The sequence below is a fragment of the Camelus ferus genome, chromosome 13 (genome assembly GCF_009834535.1).
Source record: "Camelus ferus isolate YT-003-E chromosome 13, BCGSAC_Cfer_1.0, whole genome shotgun sequence".
Taxonomy (NCBI): Eukaryota; Metazoa; Chordata; class Mammalia; order Artiodactyla; family Camelidae; genus Camelus; species Camelus ferus.
The window spans coordinates 19,394,425-19,418,668 of NC_045708.1; the positions used below are offsets into that span (position 1 = coordinate 19,394,425).

Below are 24,244 nucleotides of genomic sequence, written 5' to 3' on the forward strand. Positions count from 1 at the left end.
TATCTTTTAGAGATATATACTAAGGTGTTTGTGGGCAAAATGATATGATCTCAGGAATTTACTTTAAAATAATCCATGGGGAATGGAGTGGGGGTACAGATGAAGTAAGATTGGCCATGAGTTCATAACTGCTGTCACTGGAGGATGGTTATTGGGGGTTCATTACACTAGTCTCTCTACTTCTGTTTATGTCTGCCAATTTCTATAATGAAAGAAGAGATGAAGCCACGTCACCTCCTCCTAGAAGCCCTCTCACTTTCTTTGGAGGGTTAGATTCCCCTCTCCCAGCTTGTCAAGCCACCTAACACACTGAACTGCAGGCCAGTGGTTTACCTCTCCCTCTTGAGAGCAAGGGCAGCCCTGGGTCCCCTCCGTCTCCCTGGGACATGGTTCCTGGCATAAATGAATGGATGGCTCTTAGTCTTGGTTCATTTGTGGTCAAGCATCTCAGTCTCCAACTAGCAGTTAAATTCCTTTGATGGCAAAGGCCTGATGTTTCACACATGTCTGTTTGTTCCTTTGGGGCGGGGCCACATGAAAACTCCAAAAGCGGCTATTTGCCTGTCAGTGACTGGGGCTGGGTGAGTTTCCTGGAGAATACAGTCTCCGGCTGGACCGACACGCTCTGAGGAACTGGCAGGACAGGCGCTGCTTCCCACTTCAGAGTCCAAAGGCCTGGCTGGTGTGGCTTATTGGGCAAATCTTGCTCACACCCCGCAGGGCAAAGGAAGAAAACCAGAGGAGCCAGATGCCTCAGGTGACTGGAGACAGCTGGTGACAGGACGGGAGGTTCTGCTCTGGCACGTGGCCACCAACACCTAGTTAGGAAGTCCGTGACTCCAACAACAGCTCGGGGAGAACCCGATGGCTCCCGTGAGGCAAGCCGCAAGGATGAGGCTGCCCAAGCTGCTGATTTTCCTGGCTTACTGGGGAGTCGCCAGGGCTGGAACAGGTAGGCACTGCGAATGCCTGTGATAGCTCTGTTTTGTACTATGAACTCAGGAAAGAGGGCTGCTGGTAGCTGCTCACAGAAAGCTGAAAATGTGCTAAAAATAGCAAGGCAGGGAGCTAGGTCAGGGAGGCTGGGTGAGAGAGTGAGGGTCTGCTTGAGCCTGATGATTTTAAGAGGAGGTGACAGCTGGCCAAGGGAGGGACACTGACCTTGCTAAGAGGTGTGTGTACGTAAGAGCCAGCCAGCTGGTAGAGGTAGGAGGTGGCAGGCAGATTCATGAATTCACTCCACAACTGTTGGTTGAGGGCCTTGACATATCACGCACTAGTCTTTGAACCAGAGATGGGCAGAAAAGAAAAGAAAAAAATCTCAGTCCTGGTGAAGCATTTCCTCACCTGGGGAGAAACAGAACAAAAGGCCCATGAGCAAGGAAATAATATTCCAGGAGATAACAAGTGTTATGGAGAATAAATAATAAAGCAGAATCAAGGAGCAGAGAGGATGGGCAGGACACTTGTGGAGCAGCCAGAAAAGTGCTGTTTAATAAAGTGACATCTGAGTAGACACCTAAGGCAGCGAGGGAGAGAGACATGTAGACGTCCCGGAGAAGAACATTCCAGTAAGAGAAGATGGAAAGTGCACAGGCCCTGAGTGGGACAAACAGGTCATGTGTGTAAACAAGAGCAAGGAGGCCAGCGTGGCTGGAGCAAGGAGGGCGAGGGGCGTGGTAGGGATGTCAGGGGATCACGGGGCCGGGAGGGCATTGGGTGGGGAGGAAGGAGGCAGGCAGGCCAGGTCGTGGATAATCACGTAGGCAATTTTAAGAACTCTGAAATGGGATATCATTCGAGGGTTTGGGACAGAGAAGTGATGAGATCTGACTTGTGTGAGTTTAAAAGGGGAGGGTATAACTCAGTGGTGAATGCCTAGCATGCATGGGGTCCTGGGTTCAATCCCCAGCACCTCCACTAGACATAAACAAACAAACCCAATTACCTGCCCATCAACAAATTTTTTAAAAATTAAAGATAAATAAAAATGAATAATTTTTTTAAATGTGTCTGGGGGTGGAGGTATAGCTCAGCGTTAGATCCCATGCGTGGCATACACGAGGTCTGAGGGGTCTATTTTTTAAAAATCCCCTTGGCCTGTGATGGGGTAAAGATTGGATGACCAAGATGTCTGAGTCTGTGGTTTTAGCACTTGAAGTTGGGCACCCTGAGTTCTGGGATGGCTGCTCACCCTGGTAAAAGAGAAGCAGCAAAACCAGTGAGGTGGCTACTGCCCTCATCCCGGGAGAGAAGGGGTGGTGGGAGCGGGGGTGGTGGGAGATGGTCTGATTGGAGAAACAAGACTTGCTGACAGATGGTGGGTGTGAGTGAAGGAGGACTTAGAGGATTTTAGTCTCAGCAGCTGGAAGGACAGAGGTATCATTTGCTGAGATACTGGAGGAGGAGATGGCAGTTTGATTTGGCTTGTGTCCAGTTCAAGATGCCTGTTAGATTTCTGTGTGGTTAGAGAGGAAGACTGGACCTGTAGTTTTCCTTAGGAGACTAGATTGCCCCTTTCTGGAGGCCTTTGAATGAGACCTTAGAGATGACCCAACACCCTTCCGGAAGCTGCAGAAATGGGCAGAGAAAGGAAGAAAAGGCTCGGAGTCTGCTCGTTGCCGGCCCCGGTGCTGCTCAGTTCTCCCAGGCTAGAGTCCAAAGGGTCGGTGGCCTCTCAAGTGTTCGTCCAGTCAGTCCACTTCCTCAGACAGTTCCCAGGAGCAGCTGACCTTGACAAGAACTCTGCTGGCTGTGCATCTCAGAGGCCAGTGAGGAGGGACACTGGTGTCTGCAGGGCCAGGGAAAGGCCTGGAAAGGACTTGTATCTAAAAGCTGTGACTGAAAGGTGGAAACACCTCTGGGACCAGCCCTGACAGGATGTGTCATTCCCTGTGAGGGTGACTGACTGTTCACCTGGACAGAGACCCAGTTCCCCTCTGGGGGACTCAGGGCCCTGCTGGGCTGACCAGAGACTTGGGAATGATTGAAAGAATCTCCACCCCACCCCTACCCCTACTCTTTCACTTTTAAATATGTTTTCTTAGAAATCCAGATATCAGTGGGCACCCCCTTCCCAGGCCCAGGGTCTTAGTGGTTAAAAAGATTCTCCTCTGCCCCCAAAGGCACTAAGACGTTCATTGCAGCATTGTTTATGATAATGGAAAATGCTAACAGTAGAACAGCTGAATAGATTGTGGTAAAACCACCAGGCAGGTAAGTTTCAGGATAATATAGCAAAATTGAAAATATTAAGTAACATTTATTAAGTACTTATTATGTGGCAGGCACTACTAAAATTTTCACATTATACCCTCACAACAGCCTTGTGAAGTAGGGATTATCAACGAGGAAACCCAGCCTTAGAGAAAAATAACCCAAGGTTACACATCTAGTAAGTGTCTGAGCCTGGATGTGAACCCAGGCTATACATCTTCAATCTGTTTATAAAATAATGTCATGTAAAAACGAACACTAAGGAAAATAGCCAAGAAGGGCTAACATTTATTTTCTGAGCACTTATGATACACCATGCTTGTGCTAGGTCCTTGACATAGGCTATCCTTTTAAAACCTATTTGTCCAATGATTTTGATGTTTAAGCTGTGGTACATGTATACAATGGAATACTACTCAGCCATAAAAAGGAATAAAATAATGCCATTTGTAGCAACATGGATGGACCCAGAGGTTGTCATTCTAAGTGAAGTAAGACACAAAGAGAAAGAAAAATATCATATGATACCACTTACATTTGGAATCGAAAGAAAGAAAGAGAAAGAAAGAAAGAAAGAAAGAAAGAAAGAAAGAAAGAAAGAAAGAAAGAAAGAAAGAAAGAAAGAAAGAAAGAAAGAAAGAAAAGAAAAGAAAAGAAAGAAAAGAAAAGAAAAGAAAAGAAAAGAAAAGAAAAGAAAAGAAAAGAAAAAAGAAAAGATACTAATGAATTTATCTGCAAAACAGAAATAGACTCACAGACATAGTAAACAAACTTATGGTTACCAGGGGGAAAGGGGGTAGGGAGGGATAAATTGGGAGTTCAAGATGTGCAAATACTATTATATATAAAATAGATAAACAAATTTCTTCTGTATAGTACTCATAACTATATTCAAATATCTTATAGTAACCTATAATGAAAAAGAATATGAAAACAAATATATGTATGACCGGAAAAAAAAAATGATGGCAATACTTTAGGAAAAAAAAAAGTATTTGGGAAATGCAATGAAAAAATCTTTTGATTTTTATAGTCCCTGTAAAGTAGCTACTATTACCCTTATATCCATTTTGCCAATGAGGAAAATGAGACTCAGAGGGGGCACAATGCCTGCCGAAGATCCCACAGCTAGGAAGTGGCAGGACCAAGTCTTAGCTGCCTTATCCTTCATGCCTTTCAATGGGATGGTGGGTTTTGTTTTTTTTTTCAACTCTTTAAAATTTTTTTATTTATTTACTTTTTCCCCTTAAATGGAGGCACTGGGAATTGAACCTAGGACCTTGTGTGCGCCAAGCACACACCCTACCACTGAGCTATACCCCACCCCACGGTGGGTTTTATAGATACTACTTTTTACTCTTTTCTCCAAACTTTCTGGAATGTATACATCTATAATCTAAAAATGAAATTAAATTTGAAAAGAATTCCACAGCACGTGTAAGTTTTTTCAGAATCCTAGTCTCTTCCTGAAGGGCCAACCTTTGAGACACCCAATGAGAGAGCAACCATCCCCACTTTGCATAAAACGGTGGAGTTTCTCTGCCACCTTCCTTAGCCCACCTGAGCTTGGGTGGGGTGTCAACGTGCTGACTCTGTCTCCTCCCGCACAAACCCTGGGCAACACTGCATTTATCCCTCAGCTTCTAATTGCAGAGAAACCCACAAGTTCTCCCAGTGTGGGTTAGCAAGGCTGGGAAACAGTTCTCTGGAGAACTGTAAGCCGGCCTCATGGAGTGGCTGTGAAGAGAGGGCGATCCATGCACTTAACACAAGGGGTCAGTAAATGTTGCTTTTCACCCTCTGTGTATACAGAAGAGGAATCATGACTGAAGTGTTTGGGGTTATTGCTTAGCGTCTAAAACAAAGGACTGAAGCGGGAACCAAGTTTGCTTTGTAGTGGGTTACACACATAACAGACAAAAGTCATGGAATCAGAGGCCGTTTCAAGTGGCAGGGCCTTCGATAACCTTTGTGCAATACTCTCATCTTACACTTGAGGAAATAGGCTCCAGAAGAGATGAAAAAGTGAGGCCAGAATTGGAGGACCCCAGGGGTTAAGCACTCAGGCTGTCTTGTCCACCCCTCAGCCAAGTGCTCCCTATGCAATTACTCCTTTCATCCATACACCCACTTCTTTGTTACTTAGCATCTTTATCCCCATTTGGCAGAAGAAGAAACTGAGGCTCAGCTGAGGAAATACCTTGTTCAAGTTGCCATCACCTGTGTGGAGAAGCCAGGATTCAAAACAAGATTTCTCTGACTCCAAATTTCATGCATGCCCTTTCAAAACCAATCCACTGCCTGCAGCCAGAAAACCTAGATCCTACCTTTAATATCTATGTGACCTTGAGCCTCAATTTCACTATCTATAAAATAAGGACAATAGCAGAGAGATTAAATGATAGTTAAATGAGATCATGCACCTACATTGTAACGTGCTGTTAAAGTTTCAGGGACTTTTTTTTTTTAATATATCCAAGGTCATACTACCAAAGTGCACTGTGATCATTTCTGTTCTGATACACTCCGTTCTGTTCACTCTCTTATTTAATGAATCACAGGTCTGTCACTAACTAGCTCAGTTTCCTCATTTGTAAAATGGGTACAGTATCAGAGTGTATTTCATAATTTCATTGTGAAGCTACATGCGCAGAGGGCTTAGCACAGCATCTGACTGACATTCAGAAGGCACTAAATAAATGGCAAGTGTCACTCTCCTGTCTCCTTTTCTTGTCTCTGACCATAAGCTAACTCACCTTTCAGCCACTTTAAGACCTTCTTAGTCTCCAGGAATGATTTTTGCAAGTCTCCTCCAACCCATCAGGAATCAATCATGAATGTAAAATCATGAATGTAAAAGGATCTCACATTACACATGATTTTTAATGATGTTTTTAATATTGCTTTTGAAATGAATTATTGATTTTGATGGCATAGTTTGTTTTTGTTTTTTGGAGCCAATGCATTTTTTTTTTCAGGTCTCAGACATTTCTCTGGGCCTTACAAAGCTACTAGGCCACGGGCCCTGGGTCTGTTGTCCCCAGTGGACAAGTTTGGACTGGTGGCCCCTTTGGTGAAAGAGGAAGAGGGCCAGGAGAACTGCTTTGCCTGCCCAGGCACAGGGAGCAGAGCTGAGCTCTCAGAATTAAAACTAGAGGGTACACTGTGCCCACTGGCCCTCTGCTCAAGGAGGACCACCCGGGAAGGGACAATGTCTGTCTTCACGTTGTTTTGCTTCAAGTTCTGGCTCCAGACCTGCACTTTACCTGCAGAAGACAGCAGCTAAGGGGACGCTGGGGCCGGTGGGGGAAGGACACGGCCACTCCCCTTGTCCCATTTCCCTGCTGTGGTGAAAGGGGACTTTCCGGAAGCTCCAGGGACCAAAGTCAGAATAACTGCTGAGTGTTTATGCGTTATCTCATATGCTCTCATTTTAATCCTCACAATAACCATAAAAGGTAGGGGGCGCTGTTGTTCCCATTTTATAGATGAGGAAACAGGCAGAGTCAGTTGCCAGTGTTCACCCAGCTAGTGGGCAGTGGAGCTGTAATTCCAACCCAGGTCTGTGTCCTCAGTTTCTCACTGCACTTGATGCCAAATTTATCTGTAGTCTCAATAATTAACAAATAATAATAACGGCTAAGATTTATATACCTTTTCTTAAAACTCAAGGATTACATGAATACTTTCTTACTGTAAAAGATCCAAGTAGTAGGATCCAAGTAGAAAGCTTCTTAATTTTCATGAGATACCCCCCAGCCTCCCCGGTGAGGGGTCTGCACAGTAATATTTAAGAAGCTCTGGTCCAAAGGACGAAGTGTTCCAGTGTCCAAATCCCCACACCCTCCCAGTCTCACACCTGGCCCCGGGGGTAATTGCCAGGGACAGTGGTGGTGTACTGAGATTCTTCTGGACAAGCCCTTTCTTGTTCACTCTCTTATTTGATGCTCACAGAGATACAGGCCAAATGTCAAACACCCTCGGGCCTGCTGGCTTGCCCAGAGTCCTCAGCCAACACATGGAAGAGCCTGGATTAGAAACTCAATTACTTGCCTCCGTATCCTTGTGCCCACTCTCTTCTCCATGAGTGATAATTAGAGCTCAATTCCTCACAGCTTGTGACTAATTCCATAGAAGCCTGTGGCTCCCATCTTTGATGGGTAACATAAATGTGTTATAAAAGCCACCTTCTGGGGGCTCTGAGTCAACATCATGTCTCAACTGTGCGGTGAGAGAAGTTGGGTTTGAGCCTCAGTTTCCTTGTCTGTGAAATGGGCATAAAAATGCCACCTCACGGAATGGCTGCAAGGATGAAATGAGGGAAGCACATGAAGGGCACCAGGCCTAACATTCTTTGAGTGCTTACCAGTCTAATCAGCCTCTGCACAGCCTCACTCATGCATCAAATATGTATTTGGGCATCTTCTGCATCCCCAGCACTGTTCTGGGTGCCGAGGACACAGTGATGAAGAAGACTCTTGTGGGACTAACACTGTAGACATGGAAGATGGCAGATAAGCAAGCCAACAAGATAATTTCATATATGAGAGTATGCTGAAGAAATGAAACTGGGAGAGTCAGAGAGCTAGTGACCAGCTGGGTGGGAGGAAGTGGAGCTTGAGAAAAAGTAGTTAGGGAAGGCTTCTCTGAGGAGCTGACCTTCAGGCTGAGGCCTGAATGAAGAGAACAAAGGAGGACCAGGGAAGAGGCCCTATGAGGGGGACGAGTGGGCTGGGTTGGGCCAAGCAGCAGATGAGGTGTCTGTGATCAGCCTCCACAAAGAGGAGACCGGAGCCTGAGGTGGAGCCCTGCATGGACCTGAGGCTCTGCCTGCCACTCTTCCCACTCTCCTGAAGTCAGGCCTTTGAGGCCACGGGCACGCACGTATGTACACGCACACACACATATACATACGCCCTTAGCTCTTTGGAAGTGCGGGGGAGGCTGGAAGGAGTTTCAGTTCTACACACAATTCTAATCTGGAACTTGAAGGAAGAGACAAACCAACAGCTGACCTTGCCTCCGTCAAAGAGTTTCTGGAGAAGTGTTCATTGACTACTTTGAAGGCTGACGTCAAAGGGGCAGAATGTCTCAGTGCTTATGGTTAGTTGAGAAAGCATCTGCTAGACGCCGGAGAATGGTCTCTGCATGGTCTGCAGAGGAAGCAAGGGGCTCATGTGTCAGAGAGAAGGGCGAGCCTGGCCTCAGGCTTGGAAGAAGGTATGACCTGTCTCTGTGCAGGGGCTTGGGAGAGCCCACCAACTCGGCCCATCTACTAGTTGAAATGAGACCATTAGTTTCTTCCCTCTGGCTTGGGATTTTGCCCCTGTAGGAGTAATTTCAAATATATTAGTGATCACAATTTGTGCGAAAAGTTTAAATTCCCCTCATTATAAACAAAGACTCTCGATTTGGGGGAAAATATTAAAATGCAGGCAGAGACTATTTACAAAAAGCATAGTTGAAAAGGCAGTGGTTTTACCTCCTTAGCAATAACATCTTCCTAGGAGAAGACCAGGAGCCAGAAGATGCCCACCATTTCCCATGTGATCTCAAGCATCTTGACCTCTGAACCTTAGTTTCCTTATCTGCACAATGGGGATAATGTTCAGTCCCTCCAGGGCTGTGGTGAGGATGTCTATGTGATGACCATGGGAAGGATGATGATTTGCTAAATCAGTCACTTGCACCTTAGTATGAACTAGTTTCTGATCCTTTCCTGAGACCAGGTTTAGATCAGGAGAGGTGAACAAAAGCTCAGAAGCATCTGGGAGGAAAAGTCAAAGAGTGAGGTGAGGGGCCAGATTTTACCTTCAGGCCTTAGAGCCACACAGAATGTCCTGTGACTGGGGGCAGGCTGGGATTTGGGGGGAGGAGTGGCAGCTATCCAACCCTGAAAGCCACAGAAGCCAGGCCTCCCAGGCCAAGCCTCATTTTCCTGGGTGTCGATTGTGGACTCTGAGTCTGAGTGATACAGGAAGAGGAAGAGGAAGTGACAACAATGGTGAAAAGTGAGGAAATTCTGGGCCTCACCCTTATTTTAGCCAGAAACAAGACTCTAGGCCAGAGGCCAAACCTGTTCAACCCTTCTTCAATAAGCATCTTTGAAACCACTTATTCCAGGCCCTGTGCTGGGTGCACATGATTAATCCACTCCGTGTGGCCGGTTTCTTAGGATTCCCTTCTCTGTTTGCACCAAAAGATTTTTGGCATTTCACCCCGCATCCAGAATCACTAACAAGTACACCCGCAATGAGAAATTCAGCCCAATCTGAATTACATCCTTTCTTTTCTGGGCTAGCACTCTTAAGCTCCATTTCCACACATATTCCCCAGGTTTTTGCTGGTGTTAATTAGATGATCTTACAACATGTTTGGTGTGTAAGCCTTTTGCCAGGTCAGATTTTTGTGTATATGGCCCTGGAGCATGAAAAGATTTGGCTCTAGTTATGGGCTCAGAGAGGTGAAGCAACTCGCTGGCAGTCACACAGCTGGCATGTGGCTCCAGAGCCTGGGTACTTAACCCTAACACTCTCTCACCTTTACTTTAAAACAAGCACCGTGCTTAGAACTCCTGAAGGGTTCTTGAGGGTCACGCAGCCCACAACACTGAGGAGGGGAGATGGAAAGGGCCTTGTCAAAGGTCAGAGGTCAAGGACAGAGTCAAGCCTGTTTTCTGCTCTGCTCAATGCCTCCCTGGGTAAGGCCAGACCCTGGGTTCAGAGAAAACTTCCTTTCACCTATGCAGGCTCCCCTCCCCCACCCCAGGGTTCCCCTGACTTCCTTCCCATCCAGGCTGAGGGAGGGACCAGGATTGACTAGGGTCTCCTTGCCCCCGCAGGGGAGTTCTGGCATGTCTCTGACCTGCACCTTGACCCCAACTACAAGGTATCCGAAGACCCCCTCCAGGTGTGCCCATCTGCCAGCTCCCAGCCAGTGCCCAGCGCGGGCCCCTGGGGCGACTACCTCTGCGATTCTCCCTGGGTCCTCATCAACTCCTCCATCTACGCCATGAAGGAGATCGAGCCGGAGCCGGACTTCATCCTCTGGACTGGGTGAGAGCAGCCACACAGCTACCCTTCCCCAGGGCTGCCGAGTGTGCCTCCTGCCTGCCTGGCACCTTCCCCACACCATCTCCCTTAGTCCTCACACCAGTCCTGTTGTGAGGAGGATGAACCTAAAGCCCAAAGCTTGTCCAGGGGACCCCAGGCCTGGCGGATTCCAGGGCCTGTGTCCTGGACCTCGTGTCTCCCAGCTTCAGCAGAACGCAGCTCTCACTGAGGCTGGGGGCGCGGTCATGGCATGTCTGGGCATGTGGGGAGTGCCCGGATTTTAACTCGGGATGAACACTGGTCCCACTCCCACCAGGGTTTAAGGACTCCAAGCCCCGGTGATCTACATGCAGGGAAGGAAGAAGGCAGAAGGGCTGAAGCTGGTCCAGCATTGGGACCAAGTGTCCTGGTCAGCTGTGGGCCACCCCTGGGCTGCCCTGGCCCTGGGGGTGCTTCTCACTGGTCAGAGGACAGCTCTGCATGGAGACAGCTTGAGGGGTGATTTCTGCTCAGCTACAGAGATGCCATTTCTGCTGCTCATCCGAGGATGCGGCAGTTAAGTCCTCAGACTTTTCTTGGCACTCGAGGTCCCCCCTTCACTCACTCGCTCCTTCCCTCCCTCCTTTGGTAGGTCAGCCTATCTTGTGCTCACTCCTGGGTAGATATGGGGGAATGGAGATGTCAAAGACCTGGACTTGCCTTCAAAGAGCTCACTGTCTTGTGGATGACACAGACAAGGCCACTGACCATTATAGCCCAGAGAGAAGAAAGGGTCACTGGGGGTATGCAGGACCTTCACAGGGCACCTGACTCCATCTGGCAGGACTGGGGAAGACTTTCTGCAGGAAGTGGTGAGCCAGGGAGTGGGTGACAAAGGCTGGCGGGACCTCTGATTTCTGGTGCCCTCTTCCAGCCTCAGTGGACATTTCTATAAGGCAGGACTAAGCTCACGACGCCCCCAGCCATCCCTCACTGTGACATAGGAGTGACCAGGAGTGACCCTCAAATGGACTCGGTGGTCGGCAGGGGTAGGAACAAGTCTGAACACTTAAGAAATGTGACAGTGTCTCAGGAGGGGCCCGGGCAGCTCTGTCTTCCCTGGGCTCAGGAATCAATCTGAGAGAGTGAGCTTTAGGCCATGATCCTGGCCTCCTGCTCCTGAGTGGGCTCTTGCTGGTGGGGTTGGGGTGGGCAGAGTGGGCTGTGAATTCTCCGAGGAGAGGCCCTTGGAGAAACGTATGACATTCTAAAAGACATGATCCCATCCCTCTGGGGAATTCATGATCCTTTAACAGAAGCATGATTTTTCTGAGAAATCTCTGGGACCTTGCAAAGGTGTATGGCATTGGATGAGATGACCTCTAGGACCCTTTATAATTCTTCAATTTCTAAGAAATTTGACCTCTCTGAGGGAATTGCAAGCCCTCGGGGGATAACCTGTAGAAACTGGATGTGTTTTCTATCACACAGAATTAAATCCTCCAAATTAGGAGGAAAACAATGCAACTTTGTCCTGATGTCTTTGGAGTCCTGACCTGTCCCCAGGGAGGACAAGGCTAAAAGGACCCTCTTGCTGCCCTAATGAGGGGATCAGAGAAACAGCAGGACATGGTGGATGTGAGCATAGACTCTGGAGCTGAGCTGACTGTGTTTAAACCGTGGCTCCACGGCTTCCTTGCTGTGTACACTTAGGCAGGATTCTTCACCGTTTCGTGCCTTGTTTTCTTTATCTCTCACATGGGACCAAAAACAGAACCTATGCTATAGGGCTATTATGAAGAATGAATGAGTGGATATGAGCACAACACACAGAAAGTACCTGGCACACAGTAAGCTGGTGTGAGCTGCTGGTAGTGGTATCAGTACTATTAAGCTAATTAACTTCCCTGGGGAGGGGCTGGGCAGGTGTCCATCGGAGTCCTCAAGCTCTAGATTGTGGGTGCTCCTACCATCCCCCAAGCCTACCCTCCCCCTTTCTCCTCTACTTTGCTGTGCCTTTCTAAGGTAAGTCCAGGAAACTAGGTCTGTCAAATTGTTGCCGGAAGATCAGCCCCCATCCCTGAAGAGCCAAATTGAAACTCAGAGACAGGGTCTTAGAGCATAGAAGGAATGAGACAGCTTGATTGCTTTGCCAGGTAAAGGGGACTCACAGCGGGCTGGGGCCTTCAAAACTGTGGACCCACCTTGGGGATGGGGTAGGGTGATTATACAGCCATAGCTCAAACAGTAAAGCATCGATAACAATCAATAGAATCATTTTCTTGTCATAAGACTTAGAGTGGCGTCATGATGTTTCCAAGCGACCAATTCTATAGAGGCTCGAGGCTGTCACTTTTTCAATCTCTTTATCTCATAAGCGCCCACAGTGTGGTCTTCTTGGTAATTCAGGCTATTTTGTAAGGTTACAGTTCCATGACCTTCTCCCTGGAGAATGACTCAGAAACCAAGCATGATTACTACTTTCAATTACTGGAATAAAGTAGAAATCGTAAAATTAATAGCTTTAGTTTTAACAATGGGCCTGGAACTGTGAGTAGCAACCGGTTAGTCAGGTTAGTTGACCGTTTTAAGGGCAAGCATAAAAGCAAGCAATCTATTAGCCTGAGTGTGGCTATTTTATTAATTCTCCTTCAAAATGGGGGGACTAAATGGTCTTGGGGGGCAGGTCCTAGGCCTGCCATAGAGTAGATATGAATTTTATATTCTGAAGCCAGCTCCAAACTCGTTAGACCCTTTGGGAAAAGAAGCAGAATTCAGACCCGGCTTCTCCACCCCAAGCTCCCTATGGGGCTTGCAGATGGGACTGGAACCCCAGAGCTTCCCTGTCTAGATAACATTAATTGTAACCTAGCAGCTACTACATTTTATATATCCACGTTTCCCCCTTTATTGAAGTGCCACACATACTCTGGGAATAGGTATCATTATTATCCCTACTTTACAGATGAGCTGATGGAAGCTCAGAGAGGTTCAACAACCAGCCCAGGGACCCACAGCAGGTCAGTGGCAGAGCCTGGGTTTGGACTCCGTCCTGTGTGACTCCCAACTCCAGCCTGGCCATTCCTCCTCAGTGGATTTCCGAGGCCCAGTTGCGTAGTCTCTTTTTCTCACGGTAGAGCCGTCCCTTCTTTTCCTTGTGCCTCTTCCTGAGCTGCCCGCACCAAACTGGCCTGGCGCTGTTTTTCAGTGATGACACGCCGCATGTGCCCGATGAAAAGCTGGGAGAGGAGGCCGTGCTGGAAATTGTGGCGCGTCTGACTGAGCTCATCAGAGAGGTCTTTCCAGGTAAGACTGTGCCCTGGGTCCCCATAGTGTTCCCTGATGCAAGGGAACTGGGACGGCTGGGCATGCAAAGCCATCTCTGCTCTACCACTCCCACTGCCACTCCAGGAGGGGCCCCAGCTGCTGTCACCATCCCACATCTGTCCCCAAGGCAACCTTTCTGCCACCTTATCCCATCAATGTCAATTTGTGCAAAGAAGTTGCCTGGATGCTGCCAGTCTAGGTAACTCAGCCCAACTCAACCCAACTCAGACAGGGTTGTGCTAGTTCATCTTCCAGCAGAAGTCACTACTAGAGTCAAACCAGGACACTCGCCCCCATGGCAACAACAGGTATTGTTATTCCCAGTCTATAGATAAGGAATCTATGGCTTAAAGCTAGTCAGTTCCTAGGGGAGGATTCAAACTCAGATCCAACTCTGAGCGTTCTTTTCTCTGCTCCACATGGGGCTTCAGGAATAAAAGTGAAATAATGGGGAAGAAAATGCTTTATCACTATGATTTAACACACAAATGTAAATTATAATTATGATTTCACAGTTCATAACACACTTACATGTTTTATTTATTTATAAATAAGCAGTATTTTGTTTTATTTTTTATGCTCTTTTTACTTCCAGCATATTACTTTTTTAAAATCTGTACTGATGGAAGTTTTATTTCAAAATGTAATAAAATTCTTCAATAGACAGGGTAAAATAAGATTTGTTTTGTTTTACTCCCCACCCCTCAAACCCCCAGCCAAATGAAGTGGTTTTTAGTTTAGGTTTTTTTGGGGAGTGGGGGAGGTAATTAGGTTTATTTAATTATTTCTTTAATGGAGGTACTGGGGATCGAACCCAGGACCTCATGCATGCTAAGCATACACTCTGTCACTGAACTATACCCTCCCTTCGATCACATGTATTGAATTTCCTAAATCCAAGATACCATTGACTGTAAGATGCTTCCATTATTTTATGTATCGCTAAGGGAAAAAATGTTGTCCATTAAAGTATGACATAGTGCTTTCTCGTGGCCTCAGTAGGAAGACATGCTCCACCTGGAGAGATGTTAAAATAAGAACAAATTGGAAGAAGTGAAATGAGGCATTATCTTATTTGAGAAGGGTAACAACACAGGTCAAGCAGAACACTCCCCCTTAAATAGATAACTAAGCTGAAGTAACTTGTTGGAGAGGAAGAAGCAACTGAAATTTGAGATTTTTGAATTCCATGTCAAGTGTTCTTCCTGCCACGTGCCACCTGTGTTCCCCACCAGAGTCACCGTGAACACCGACCCCTGCCTCTCTACCATGGCTGATGGTGAACTCAGGTGTGCAAGGCAAACCCATCCAAGTCCCAATTCAGGCTCTGCTACGCTCTGGCTCGGCAGTCCCCTGGACGTTCTGTGTTCTCTTGGTGCAAAATGAGGAAAGTAGTGGTACCTGCCCAGAGGGTTGTCATGAGGATTAAATAAGGTAATCCATTCACTCATGTAGTCAGGCAATAAATATTTATTGAGTGTCAACCATGGGTGAGACACCATTCCAGGGATAGGGAACTTGGCCGTGAACAAGATGCCAGGTTGTACCCTCATGGTGCATATGCCTGTAAGGAGCTTGAAACAGTGACTGGCACAGAGAAACAGCAAAAACCTGCTACCTGGAAGGAAACTGGGTTCATCTCTTGGTGGGTGTCAAGCCAAAAGACACAACCAAGCCAAAGATCAGGAGAAGGAAGAGTTTGTTACTTACGGCAAGTAAGGAGAGCACCTGGCATCTTTCCCAAAGCAGTGTCTCCCCGAATGGTAATATTGGGGAATTTTAAACTAAGGGGCATGTGCATATTCAAGAAGGGGTGTGGTATATGAATATTCATGAAGAGGCTTGAGCAGAATTCAGCATATAATTGGGGCAAAGGTCTACAGAGTCCAAGCTTTAGATGATTGAAGTCACAAGGGTCAGAAGAGGTCAACATCATCATCCCTTAGGTTCCACCTGATCTGGTGGTTGATTGCTCCAGGAGGTTTTAAATTTTGCAAAACAGCTCAAGAAAGTGCTTCAGGCTAATCTTTACTGAAGAAACAGAACTGGGAGTCTTTACAACGGATTTATTACCTTTGCTATTGTCACTTCTCTTGCCTGATAACAGTTTTATTCTTTGTTCTCTTAAAACCGTTATTACTGAGACCTGTTCAAGGGCAAGCATTGTGGCCAAGCTTAGATCTCCAAATGGCTTGGGCCAAAAATGGCTTCTCTTACATCAAGAAAGCCATGCCTGCTTCTCTTTATCCAGGGACCCCCCTACCTTCTCTGCTTACAAACCCGGAGAGATTCCCTGCCTTCTCAGCTGCCTTTGGGATTCCAGGGATTTGTGTTTCCTCTTAAATGGGTTCTTCTGGCTGCGTGCCTCTCTCATGTAAGAGAGATGAGTTTCTCCCAGGTGGTTACAGTCATGACTTCTAGCTTTGTGAATAATTCCTGATGGGATTTCTATGACCTCCTCCTTTGGCATAGCTCAGCATCTCCAGATCCTGAGGGCTATACCTGAAGCAGCAGGATCCTGTGGGGTCCTCCTTGTGCATTTGAATAACTTATCCTTTTACCCTAGAGGCCTTGAAAGAAGGTCATGGACTGATAACCTCAAGAAAATGGGCAGACCCTCCTAAGTTCCTCCATAACAACATCAAATTCTTACCAGGAATGTAGCCCTTGCTCACACCCTGATTGTTATCACCCCCGTTCCCACTTTTTTCTATAAAACCCCTGGACACTTACCCCAAGAGGGGCTCACAGTCTCTAAGGCATGAGTCTGCTGTGACTCCCTCTGCCTGGCAAAGCAATAACGTTGTTCTTTTCTAATTCTCCCGAAACTCTGCCTGCAAGTCTCCATTCAGCTATCGGAATACAGAGGCTGGTTTTTTTGGCAACATACAGGGTAAAGGGTTTGTTAGAAGCACTTTCCCAAGTGGGAATCGGAGGTGCCAGCCTCTCTTATTGGTTCAAGGTCACCCCTTGGGGTAAGCCAAGCTCATATAAGGGCAAGGTCCTGCCTTGAACTCAGAGGAGTTTTTATTTATCATCAAATATTCATTGAGCAACCACCTACAGGCCAGACACAAAATAAAAGCAGGAATGAGGCTACTCACAAGGAGGAAATGAGTCTGATGGGCTTCCCTCTCCCCCTTGGGTTCACTTCCTCATGAAGGCCCCCCGCCCCGGGCCCCCACTGCTACCCCTTCTATACACTCCCGCAGTGAGCGGCTCTTCCATTTTTGTGACAGCTATTACTCTGTACCTGTCAACCCTACTGCACCGCAAGGCCTCTGGGCCTGGGGCTGGGTGCTTGGTTCCCAGGTCTGCACCCTGGCATGTACTAGGTGCTCAACAAATATTTGTTGACTCGTGAATGAGTGAAACTCCTAAGGCCTTCCAGAGTGACGCAGACCCCTTCCCTAACAGTAGGATGGATCTGGAATTGACAAGAACAAGAAACACTAAATTACGAAGTGGCTGATGATGGATCTGAAGAGTATTTAGATCTTCTAGCTTTCTCCTCCTCATCTCATGCTTCATTTCTGACTAGGGAACTTTCTGCTGGAAATGGTGTTAAAGAAGTCACTGCTCTTCCTCCCTAGATGTGAGCAAAGTTCTGCCAGATCCTATGATGCGGTTTTTTGCTTTTCTCTGTATTTTCTGTATTTTCCTTATCTGAGCTATAGCTCTTCCTTATTAGGTCTGATAGCAAGTGGCTGAAAATGATTAACTCTACCAAGCGCTTCTGCATGTATATTTTTGTATTTCTCTTTTTCCTCCCAGATACAAAAGTCTATGCTGCTTTGGGAAATCATGACTTTCACCCCAAAAACCAGCTCCCAGCCAGGAGCAACAATATCTACAATCAGGTAGCAGAGCTCTGGAGACCCTGGCTCAGTAACGAATCCATCGCTCTCTTCAAAGAAGGTACTAACACCATTTGCTACTATAAGGAACACTTTATGCCAAGGTCTGATCTAATTTCACCTTCACAACATCCCCATGAAATAGGGATTGATTTTATCCCCATTTTACAGGTAAGGAGACTGAGGCTTGAAGATACCAAGTCACTTGGCCAAGGTCACCCAGCTTAGAAGAGGCAGCCTTGAGAGCAGAATCCAGGGCTGATTCCAGTGTTCATGCTCTCAACCCCACAGCACTAATGAGGATCATAAGTGAATATTCATTATTTCCTGTGTGCCAGGCACTGGCCTCAGCACATTGCCAGACTCCTCGGAACAACCCTAGGAAGAGGCAGTGACTTCAGTTAAGGCTGGTTTCTCAACCTTGCCACTACTGACATTTGGGCTGGCTAATTCTTCATGGTGGGGGCTGTCCCGTGCATTGTGGGACGTTTAGCAGCATCCCTGGCTTTTACCCACTTGTTGCTAGTAACCTCCAAGTTACGAAAACCAAAAAATGTCTCTGAACACTGCCAAATGTTCCCTCGGGGACAAAATCACCAGGTTGAGGACCATTAGTTAGGAGACACAGCATCCCAAGGTGATCTGACCTCTTTTCCTTCCTTTCCTCCATCCCCTGCTGCTGGAGCTCCGTGTTGGTCAAACCCAAGAAACTCGGAGTACAGAAGCCCACTGATTTAGTCCATAGCTCCTGGGGCAGAGAGCTGAGTGGAGAAGGGCTGACTGTGGATCTGGAGGGGCAAACACACCTCAGTGTTATTCTCACTACACAGAGGAGGAAACTGAGGCATAGAGAGGTTAAAGTAACTTTCCCGAGATGCACAGTTAGTAAGTGGTAGAGCCAGGACTTGAACCCAGGCAGCCTGGCTCTGGGGCCTTTGGTCTTAACCACGATGCCCCTTCTGTGGGAAAGATGGGAAGGAGAAGGTGGGCAACTGAAGTGGAGGGGGATAGAGGTGTGTCTGCTTGGAGGCAGGGGACACCTTCAGATTCTCCCTGGCTGTGATGTCCTAGGTGCCTTCTATTCTGAGAAACTGCTGGGGCCGAGTGGGGCTGGGCGAATTGTGGTCCTCAACACCAATCTGTACTATAGCAACAATGAGCAGACAGCCGGCATAGCCGACCCCGGCCAGCAGTTCCGGTGGCTGGAAGATGTGCTGACCGATGCGTCCCGAGCAGGGGAAATGGTAAGGCCTCCCCACTCCTCCTCCTCCCTCTTTGGGGTCAGTTCCTGAACAATCTCCCACTTTGGCACAGACTCACTCCAGACGCCCACATCACAGAGAGTCTTTTCTCTGCCCAGCACTAGGGTGGGGGAGGGCTCGTCCATCCTCACAACAGTCTGTGAGGCTGGGACCCTGGAGCCCATTGCCGATGTGAGGGTCTCAAGTCCCACAATAAGTGGTGGAGCCAAGACTAGCACCCTGGTCTCCAAACTCCAAGTCCAGTGCTCTTTCCACAGATGCCACACACCACAGCTGCAGCCCACACTGTGGGCGAGAACTCGAGGGGATGCCCTGCCCTTGGGGTGTGTCCATGTCATTTGATGGGCTGGCAGCCCCCTGGGGATTAGCCCTGGGTCTCATTTGCTTGAGTCCCAGCTCTGACCAGCTCATCCCAGCAGGATTTCATAGCTGGTGCTTTTGAGGCCAGACTATACATCAGATATGTTAAGTGTTTTGTGTGGATTATCTCATTTAACTCTCAAAACTCCCTCAGTTAGGTGTCATTCCTGATGAGAAAACTGAAGCTCTGAGAGGTGACACACAGCTGGGGTCCAACTGCAGTTTGACTCCAAAGCTCGTGTTCTAATAATTGCCCTCCGTTCCACCCCTCATTCTGTCTCTTGCAACGGGGGCCAAGGGCCCAGGAACTGTTAGCTGAGCAACTCAAGAAACATAAGATGTAAACACACATTACCACATAGCATATGCTGCACAATGGCACGAGGAAGGTTTGGCTCCAGGGCCTGAGCTGTCTAAGAGAAGACTCGTCTCTGAAGGATCAGGGAGCTTTCATGAGTAGGTGCCCTTTGAGCTAGGTTTTAATTTACCGAAGTGGGAATGAGGATGCTCCGGGTGGCAGGCAGAGTGTAGGCAAAGGCAGAGGTGGGGAAACATGCGGTACATTCATTGCTGGTCCAGAGAGAGTGCTGGAATCTGCCTGGGAGGGGGATGGGGGAGGCGGTACCTTTGAGCCCACCTGCTGGCCTTTGGGGAGATGGGCAGGTTGTGAGAGGTGGAAATGACGGGGTGGGGAAGGCGTCTCTGAGCCTCTGCGGGGCACCCCTTCCTCGTAGGTGTACATTATCGGTCACGTGCCCCCGGGGTTCTTTGAGAAGACTCGGAACAAAGCATGGTTCCGGGAGGGCTTCAACGAGGAGTACCTGAAGGTGGTCCGGAAACACCACCAAGTCATCGCGGGGCAGTTCTTTGGGCACCACCACACCGACAGCTTTCGGATGTTCTACAATGATGCAGGTACCTACCCTGGAGGACCATGGCCAGCCCACCTCCCTCCTGTCTCCAGCCTCTCAATTCTGCTGTCTCTCTCCCGAAAGGTGCCCCCATCAGTGTCATGTTCCTTACACCTGGGGTCACTCCATGGAAAACCACCTTGCCTGGAGTGGTCAACGGAGCCAACAATCCAGGCATCCGGCTGTTTGAATATGACCAAGCCACACTGAACCTGCAGGTCAGGAGCCCTGAGGCTGCTGGGGCCAGAGGAGGAGGGAGGGGAGACCTGAACGCATCACCACCTTCCCTAACTCTTTCCTAGCTAATCCATCCTCTATTAACCACTAAGCCTCAGGAAGGTCAAGTTACTTCCACACTTCTAGAGCTCAGGATCAGAACCCTGGATCTACCTCTGCATCCTGCCACCAAGTCAGGTCACTTCTTCCCCAAATCTCCTTTTGCCCTGGACCACTGTCAAGGCTGCCTACCTGGTCTTGCCTCCAGCATTGCCCTGCTGTAGCTCATCTGCTGCACACTGCAGAGGGGATTAATGTTTCTAAAGCACTTCTTACCTCTCTCCTGCTCAAAAACCTTCAATGGCTCCCCAGTGCCCCCAAGATAAATTGGATCTCTTTGGCCTGGTATTCAAGGTCTCTCACAGTGTGACCTCAGGCCCATTGCTCATGTCTTCTCTATACCGACTGGGCCGCAGCCAAGCAGGCCTCTAACTCAATGAGCAATCCCACACCTCCTGGGATGTGCTTGTGATTGTTGAAATGATAAAGAAATATTATGCCTTGACGTTTTCAACAAAATGTGTTAAACATCTGCCATGTGCCAGGCCCTGTGCTAAGCTCAGGAGTTACAGAAGTGAACAAAAGTCACCACTCTTCTGGAGCCGAGATTCTTACAGGAGACAGACAAGAAACAAATGCATAAAGTTAAGTGTGGCATGAAATAAGTGCTAAGGAGAAAAGAAAACAGAGTGAGGAGGCAGGTGGTGAGAGTTATGGTGTGTGTGTGTGCGCGCGCGCGTGTGCTGTTAGGTGGGGCAAGGAAGCGTCACTGATAGAGTGACATCTGAATTCTGAGTAAATTCAGGGAACCAGCCATATGAGCATCTGAGGAACGAGGAGGAAAAGCAAGTCAGAGGCCCGGGGTGGGGATGTGTCTGGTGTGTTAGGGAAAGGAGGCCCGTGTGGCCACAGTGGAAGTCACAAGGGATGGGTGGGTGGAAGGGGCGTCAGTTCATGTAGGCCATGAATAGGACTCTGGAATTTTACAAAATCTCCATTCTGCTGGGTGGAGAACAGGCTCTTGGGGGCAACGGCAGAAACAGGGGGGTCATTTAGGAGGTGACCACAACCACTGAGAGGGGATGGTGGCATGGACCAGGGTGGCAGCGGTGGGTGGTGAGGACAGCCAGATCCTGGATCTATTTTGAAGGCAGAGCAGACAGGATTTGCTGGTGGATTGGATAACGGTGTAAGAAAAAGAGAGGAGGCAAGGAGGACCTCAAGGCTTTGGATGGAATGCCTGGAAGGATGAGGTTGCTACTTACAGAAGGAATTGTCCGATAGGTGCAACTGGTGTTCCAGGTTCTTGTCCCGTCCCAGAAGGAATTCAGAGATAAGACTTAGAGATTAAAAAGGTAAAGTGAGGATTTATTAAAGGATGGATAGTACACTCTCAGGGGAGAGTGGGCAGGCTTAGATGAGCAGCTGCCCTGAGTTTCTTTGGCAAGTTAGTTACATAGGGTGTAAAAATGAATGGGCGGAATATTCATTGGGGAGGGAAGGGTTTGGAGTCGTATTCCCTGATTATCATCCCAACTCCACCTTCCCAAAGGGAGTAGGGATTTTTGTCCTTATTTAGTCTGGATCGTAAGAGTCATGGCGTCAGTGCATGATGGGTACTTCTGATCTGCAAGGCTAATTTTATTGAAATGAGGGCATAATGAGTAAAAGGTTACATTCGGACACTGGAAATTCCTGCCTTTTCTGACCTTTCTTTGTTGGTCTCCAAGCCAAAAGGTGTGGCCCCTTATCAGCCCAAAGATTCCAGCTTTTCTCTGCCCAAGGATCCCTGCTGCTCACATGATGTGTGGTTTTCTGCATTTGGCCTGTGCCCCTCCTTTCTGCCTAACTCCTGCCATTTGGTCTGTGTCCCCCTTTCTCTGCTCTTATCTAGCTATCTGCCTGCTCTAACAGAATCACTGCAGGAGGAGTGGATTTCAGAGCGAAGATCAGAAGACTTTCCTGTTCACTTTGGGATGTCTGAATGGCATCCAAGTGAAAATGCTGAGGGAGGAGGCAGCTGGGTGTTCAAGTTGGAGTTCTAGGAAGATGTGGGCATAAAGATTAAATCTGGGAGTTGAGAAAGGACATTTAAAACCAGGGACTGCTGGAGATACCCTAGATCCCTGACTCTAGAGTAAATGTAGATGGAGAAGAAGTCTGAGGATTTTTAAGAGCATGGTCTGTTGTTTACATGGGTTGGTGGATCATAGGCTCTGGGGAAGACTCAATGAAATAACAGAATGTTCCTGGCAGGTAGTTGCTATCCATACATGGCAGATCCCCCAATCCCCTCTCTCCTGATCTGAAGCAGATCCATAAATTTAAGTGGAAAATGTTGGACAGATAAACCCCCTCCATATTTAAGTCCTCAAAATGCACCTGAGTCCTAGAGGGCCTCAACCACAATTCTCTAACCTCTCTCAGCCAGGTACTCCATCCCACTACTTTTAAGTAGCTTTTTATCCATTCACTCGCTAAATATTTATTGAGAATCTTCTGTGTACCCAGAATCTTGATGGAACAAAATGCACAGGCCATGGGGTAAGCAACCTGGGTTCCAATCCTGCCTCAGCCACTGAACACCTGTGGGACCCTGGCCAAATGAATTAACCTCTTTAGGACTCAGTTTCCTCATCTGTGAAATGGGAATAACTGCAGTTACCTCATCAGATTCAATCAGAGGATATCTGCCAAGCATACCCTGACGGTAGTAAATGCTCAATAACTAACAGGGGTCATGATGACGACTGTTTAGAATCTAGGGGCAAATACAGGCTGGAGGACTGGGGGCAGAAGGGAACAGCTGCTCACGGCCCGCCCGCCTCGCGCCCCCTCTGCAGGATATAGTGACGTACTTCTTGAACCTGAGCCAGGCGAACGCACAGGGGTCGCCGCGCTGGGAGCTCGAGTACCGGCTGACGGAGGCCTACGGGGTGCCCGACGCAGGCGCCCGCTCCATGCACGCGGCGCTGGACGGCATCGCCAGCGACCAGGGCGCGCTGCAGCGCTACTACGTCTACAACTCGGTCAGTTACGACACGCAGGCCTGCGGCGATGCCTGCCGCGCCGAGCACGTGTGCGCGCTGCGCGAGGTGGCCTTCGACGCGTACGCCGCCTGCCTGCGCGCCCCCGGCGCCGCGCCCGCGCCCCACCTCGCGCTCCTGCTGGCGGCGCTGCTGGGCCTAAGCGCGCTGCTGGTGCCGTGACTTTGAGCGCCGCCGGCGGGCAGGCTGGGCTCGCCTTCCTCCTGGTAAAATGGGGGCAGCATCTCCCCCGAGAGTTGAACGTTTCCACCCTTTCCGCCACGTCCGCAGAATGAACTGGGAAGGGAGAGCCGATCAGGAAATGAAGTCCCAAGGACCCCATCAGAAGCACAGTTCTTTAAAGTTCATGTTTTATCCAAAACACAATGCTCGTCGTGCATCTATTTCTGTGCATTATTCTTTTTAATTTGTAAATCATGTTTAAAGCAACTCCCTTGCACAGTTATTGACGTGCTCCTCTCCTCCCATTCGGATAATTGGAGGAAAATGAGCCGCAGGGAAGATGCGTCTTGTTGATCCACGGCCCTCGGCCTCCCCGGCACACAGCCCGGAGTCGAGGCACACTTAGTTTGCGAAGTCCCGCAATGAAAGGTCTCAACTGGCCTTTACGTTTTGTTGTTTTGCTTTGGAAAAATGCAGACGTGAGACATCGCAGTTCTAGCCTGGGCGCTTATCTCCCGGCCATTTTCGCCTTCTTGGGCCTCCAGGAGCCTCAAATATAAAACAAGGCAATTATAAGTCTGCTAAGCTAAGGTTAGTGCGCCTAGGACAGTCCGTCTTCGGGCCTAGCGGTCCTCGGGGCCCTCGGGCCTCAGAGGGACTGGGTGGAGGATTCCTAGGTAGGCTGCAGGGCCAGCGGTGGGTGGGTGCGTGGGACCGCGGGACCGCGGGACCGCGGATGCCCCAGCGGCAGGGTCTGCGGACCTCGCTCCTCCCCGGACGGGGCGGGACGGGGAA

General features: G+C 48.5%; 1 protein-coding gene across 2 annotated transcripts; it reads left to right on the top strand.

Moving 5' to 3' along the window:
• The first annotated feature begins 598 nt into the window (after positions 1 to 598).
• SMPDL3B (sphingomyelin phosphodiesterase acid like 3B) lies at positions 599 to 23,710 on the top strand. Of its 2 annotated transcripts, none has more exons than XM_006195986.3 (8): positions 599 to 952; positions 10,058 to 10,271; positions 13,456 to 13,553; positions 17,349 to 17,492; positions 18,503 to 18,675; positions 19,788 to 19,968; positions 20,049 to 20,182; positions 23,084 to 23,710. In XM_006195986.3, the coding sequence occupies exons 1-8, from the start codon at positions 865 to 867 to the stop codon at positions 23,447 to 23,449; spliced, it is 1,398 nt and encodes a 465-aa protein (XP_006196048.3). In that variant the 5' UTR covers positions 599 to 864; the 3' UTR covers positions 23,450 to 23,710. The 2 variants fall into 2 exon arrangements, with proteins under 2 accessions (XP_006196048.3, XP_032351528.1); XM_032495637.1 differs by lacking the exon at positions 23,084 to 23,710 and adding an exon at positions 22,135 to 22,249.
• Positions 23,711 to 24,244: the final 534 nt, after the last annotated feature.